Here is a 4554-nt window from a genome sequence, read left to right on the forward strand (position 1 = left end):
AAGCCAACAAATTATTGCATCCACCCCTGTGATATTTCGTCGTGTCAGTGAGAAGAAGAGAGTGAGAAAGAATAAATTTACAGTGTACAAGGTAAATAAAACATGAAAAATCTAGATAATCCATTCAAATAATTGGGGGTCACTGGGGTGGGGGCAGGACTGGCGCACTGACATCACAGCTACGGCCCTGAGGGTTAGGGCCTAAAATGGTGATATGTCGATACACTTAAAAAAAAAAGACTGTTCACATAAAGCAAAACCAGTCCTCTCCTGCCCCGGTCTCCTCTGCTGACCATCCACCTGTACATTACCATAGCAATGACTGCAGGGGACTTGGCTGCTGGGGGAAGGTCATTAAGAAACATGTAGTCCTTTGTTGACATCCAGATTAACAGGTTGTTTCGATGAGCCAACGCTTCACACGTCCGTGTTTGTGTTAAACACGCAGGGATAAACTCGAGACAAATTAATGATGTGTGAGCGACTGTGCGTGCGTGTTTGAGGAGGCCGGGACGAAACTAGCGGAGAAATTTCAACTGTGAAATAAATGTTTTGGAGGTTCGGTCACTGTTTTGAGTTAAAGGGCAGCAAAGGATGTTAGTCTGGCCCATTCTGTCATCTTATAGCGTTTATATTTTAAAAACATCAGTAGCTACTTAGGTAACTTGGATGATCTTTTACACATTGGAATTTCGACTTTCCTGCACTCCCTGACTGTTGGCAGGTTTAGTGTCGCCCTCTGTACCTGCCTCAGGGGAAATGCTTGGTTCCTCGTGAGAGGATGAATTGCTGCAGTGGTGGTGAATTGAATACTTTTACACGTCACACACGTATTAACACACCTCCTGTTTCAATCAAGGCTGATAATAAAGTTGGGGGAAATGTATATTTTATAAAAGCGCACACAGTTGAAAAAGCAGAAAGTCTAGTTTAGTGTGCGTTTTGAAAGACGTGTCGTTAATATCCAGCAGCACATGGATGCACAGTAAAGTTCATATTTAAGTATTCATTCATATGAAGTCATGGATGATTGTCTTGTTCATGTCTTACGCACTTAACCAAGTTACCTGCCTGACGCACCTGAATGCCATTATATGTTTGTTTGCACGACTGGTTGCCGTGGGGGAGGTGTGTGTGTGTGTGTGTGTGTGTGTGTGTGTGTGTGTGTGTGTGTGTGTGAGTGAGTGAGTGTTGAAGGGGAGTCGAAGCCACTCCTCCCGGAGCTATAAGAGGCTCCGTCAGCTCTGTTGATACTCACACTCTGAATCCTGTAACGCTCCCCAGCTGTAGACGTTATCAAACAGGCGCTCTATGGGCAGAGAGGAAAGTCTCTGTTCGCGTTTACAGATTTAAATTCTTGCTTTTGGTGTCTTCTAAACGGTCAGCATGGCTGTGGCTGAAGCAGTGATGCCCCCCATAACATCGTTTCCAAGTGTTCAAGCGATGGGAGGAAAACAGTTCAATAATGTAAGTAGAGGGTTTTTAGCTTGGAAAATTTTATTTTTAATTTAAGATGTAATTCTGATGGTTGGCTCATTTTAGAAGTTTGGTTTTCCTCTAATTTTACAATTGCTCTCCTGTACAGATATGCAAGTTGGATGAGTGCGCACGAAGCAGCGCAACAGGTGGCGCAGACAACCCGCTCATCGAAGTGGAGTTCAGCATCGTGCAGTCCCCTGCTTTACTTTCCAAAGACGACGACGAGCTGGGGAAATTCTTGGACCTCGAGTTCATTTTGTCTAACAGCATTGATACCGATGTTATGCGCAACAACGGCAACATTTCTCCGCCTCAGCAGTGTGCGTATTCCCTGCCAGAGTCACCGGAGAGCTGCAGCGGGAGTTCTGTGCCAGACTGCAGCGACCGAACTCCTGCTCAGCTGGCCGCGCCGAGCTACCACGGTACGGTGTGCTTCACGGGCTCGAGCCCAGTCCACAGTCTCGTGGCGGAGCTTCTCACGCCGGAGATGAACTACCCCGGGGAGAGTTCACCAGAGAGTGCAGGCAAAGCAAGGGACGGGCGGGAGTACACCGAACTCAGAGCGCTGAATCCGGTCCCCATCCCAGCTGCCCCTACTCATCACCAATTGGCCACGTCTCCTCCACCGCTTGGATACAAAATTAAAACCGAGCCTGTAGGCCAGTCTTGTATGATGGCTGCTGCTGGTGGCGCTAACTTTATGGGACAGATGTATGAGCGACACCAGATGCGCTCCGTGCACCCAGCAGCTTTTACGCATCACCAGGGTACCACTCAAGGCGGATTGCCAGGATTCGGTGCGCATCCCATGCAGCACCCTGCACCCCAGGGACGCACAGACTGCCATTTGACTCAAACGAACTCTCATCCTAGCCATCCTAACCAACACCATATCCAAAATCAGTACATGAACGCGCCGTACCAGCCGCAGTACGCGCACCAGAGTCTGGCCCAGTTTCAAGGACAGTACAACATGCACAGAGAGCCTGTCCACGTCCACCAGCAGCACCACCCGGCTTCTATGCAGGGGATGATGCTCACTCCTCCTTCGTCGCCATCGTTGCTGGAGTTTTACGCACACGACGAGGCGGGGAACATGAAACAGAAGCGAGGCCGCAGGTCGTGGGCCAGAAAGCGCGCCGCGACGCATAGCTGCGAGTTCCCTGGCTGTGGGAAGACCTACACCAAGAGCTCCCACCTCAAAGCCCACATGAGAACACACACAGGTGAGCACACACACTAATTTATTAAATCGTCATTTGTTCCGTTCATTTTGATTCCATATTGTTGTCCGTGAAATGAATGTGGTCTTAACACAATCCTTTGCCTCTGTCTCTCAGGTGAAAAGCCATACCACTGTAACTGGGAAGGCTGCGGCTGGAAATTCGCCAGGTCAGATGAGCTGACCCGTCACTTCAGAAAGCACACCGGACACCGACCTTTCCAGTGTCACCTGTGTGAGCGCGCGTTTTCACGCTCAGATCACCTGGCTCTCCATATGAAGAGGCACATGTAGGCCACATTAATCAAATGGACACTTTTGTATCCAAATCCACCTGCAGCATCCCAGAATAAGCACCAGTCGGACATTTTGTGCATCTGGCCCAAACCGTGTTTTTTTAAGTGCCTCTCCAACAGTAGAAGAGCAGAAGAGTAGTAGAAGAATGAATGCTGGTGTTTTTGTACATATGTGTGGATATATGAATAACTGGCTAAATTATAGGAGTTTGTATTTAAGTCTTTTCCTCGCCCTGTCTCTGAAATAAGTTATTTTTTGTAAGTGAGTGCCTTATTTGCTACTCAAACGGGGAAAAACTCACTGTGGGCAGGACCCAAAACTTTGTACATATGTAAATTGTATTTTTGTAATGTTTACATCATATATCTTTGATACTACTCAAATCAGGTCAGGGTTTTTTATTGACATTTTTCATTCTATTTTCTCAAGGTTTAGTCTATACAATAAATGTTATAGATTTGCTAAACATTGTAGGCTTGACCTGCATTTCAGATATTTTCTTTGTTTTAAGGAGGTTTGCTTGAGCAATGCTATCAAATTCAGGTACTACAGCTCATTTTGAGTCCCATTAAAATCCCCAAAATGAAATGTAACTCCACCCTCACTTCACCCAATTCAAATGTTCTTACAGCTCAGTGTTTTCTGGAAATATTGAAATATTGCATTATGTAATGGAAGGTGTGTTTTTATAAAGAATGAAGAAATCCACTGCAACCACAGGTTGAGCTACTGAACTTGAAAGAGAACTGCCACTCAGATGTATAATTTTCAACAATGATGCAACTGTATCTGCTTAAGGGCTCAGAAAATAAAAGTACTTTTACAAATATTACTGTCATTGTCCTCACGTTTTTCATTTGACTTTTAGTTTATGTAGGTCTGCTGGTATTGATGATTATTTTGATTTCATTCTCAGCACTGCAGGGCTAAAGGAAGAAAAGACAAACAAAGCTGCTTAAGACAAAAAATGCAAAGAGCAGATTTGACAATAATCATCTGCTTGGACGTTAGTAGCACAGCCTACATTGACATCAGTGGTCAGTCATCAGTCTTCCAAAGTACTTGCATTCCCATGCAAAACTTAAGTATCACAATTTTCTGCAAGTCCCACAATTTTATGGGACACACAGCTGAGAGAAACTGATTATCTTTGTTCTAACTAGTTCTTTTACATCAACATCTGAATAGTGGGAAGTGTAGTGCAAGGCCATCTGACATCACATGATCTGTCATATTCATTTTTATAAATACAACAAGCATCATTCAAGTGCTGCTATGACAATATGCATGGTCAGGTGCCCCAGGCTTTGTATAACTGCTTATGAAAGACTGCCCTCTGTTGTTCATTTGTATAATAACGTCTGCCTCACACAAAAATGTCTTAATAGCTTCTAGTTGCATTACTTTCACAATAAGTTACTGTATCATTTTTACAGTAAATTACTGTGAAAAGACAGTTGTATGCTGTGATCTTACAGTAGTTATGCTTGCATATTACTGTCATTTAGCCGTATGCTCTGGTAAAATTACAATATTTAATTGTCACCTCACAGTCA

At 44.6% G+C, this 4554-nt stretch overlaps 1 protein-coding gene across 1 annotated transcript; it reads left to right on the forward strand.

Moving 5' to 3' along the window:
• Window positions 1–1326: 1326 nt before the first annotated feature.
• klf17 (Kruppel-like factor 17) lies at window positions 1327–3831 on the forward strand. Its single transcript, XM_049598819.1, has 3 exons — window positions 1327–1467; window positions 1586–2705; window positions 2820–3831. Exons 1-3 carry the CDS (start codon window positions 1387–1389, stop codon window positions 2993–2995), a joined length of 1377 nt encoding a protein of 458 aa, XP_049454776.1. The 5' UTR covers window positions 1327–1386; the 3' UTR covers window positions 2996–3831.
• The last annotated feature ends 723 nt before the right edge of the window (window positions 3832–4554 follow it).

The sequence above is a fragment of the Epinephelus fuscoguttatus genome, linkage group LG15 (genome assembly GCF_011397635.1).
Source record: "Epinephelus fuscoguttatus linkage group LG15, E.fuscoguttatus.final_Chr_v1".
Taxonomy (NCBI): Eukaryota; Metazoa; Chordata; class Actinopteri; order Perciformes; family Serranidae; genus Epinephelus; species Epinephelus fuscoguttatus.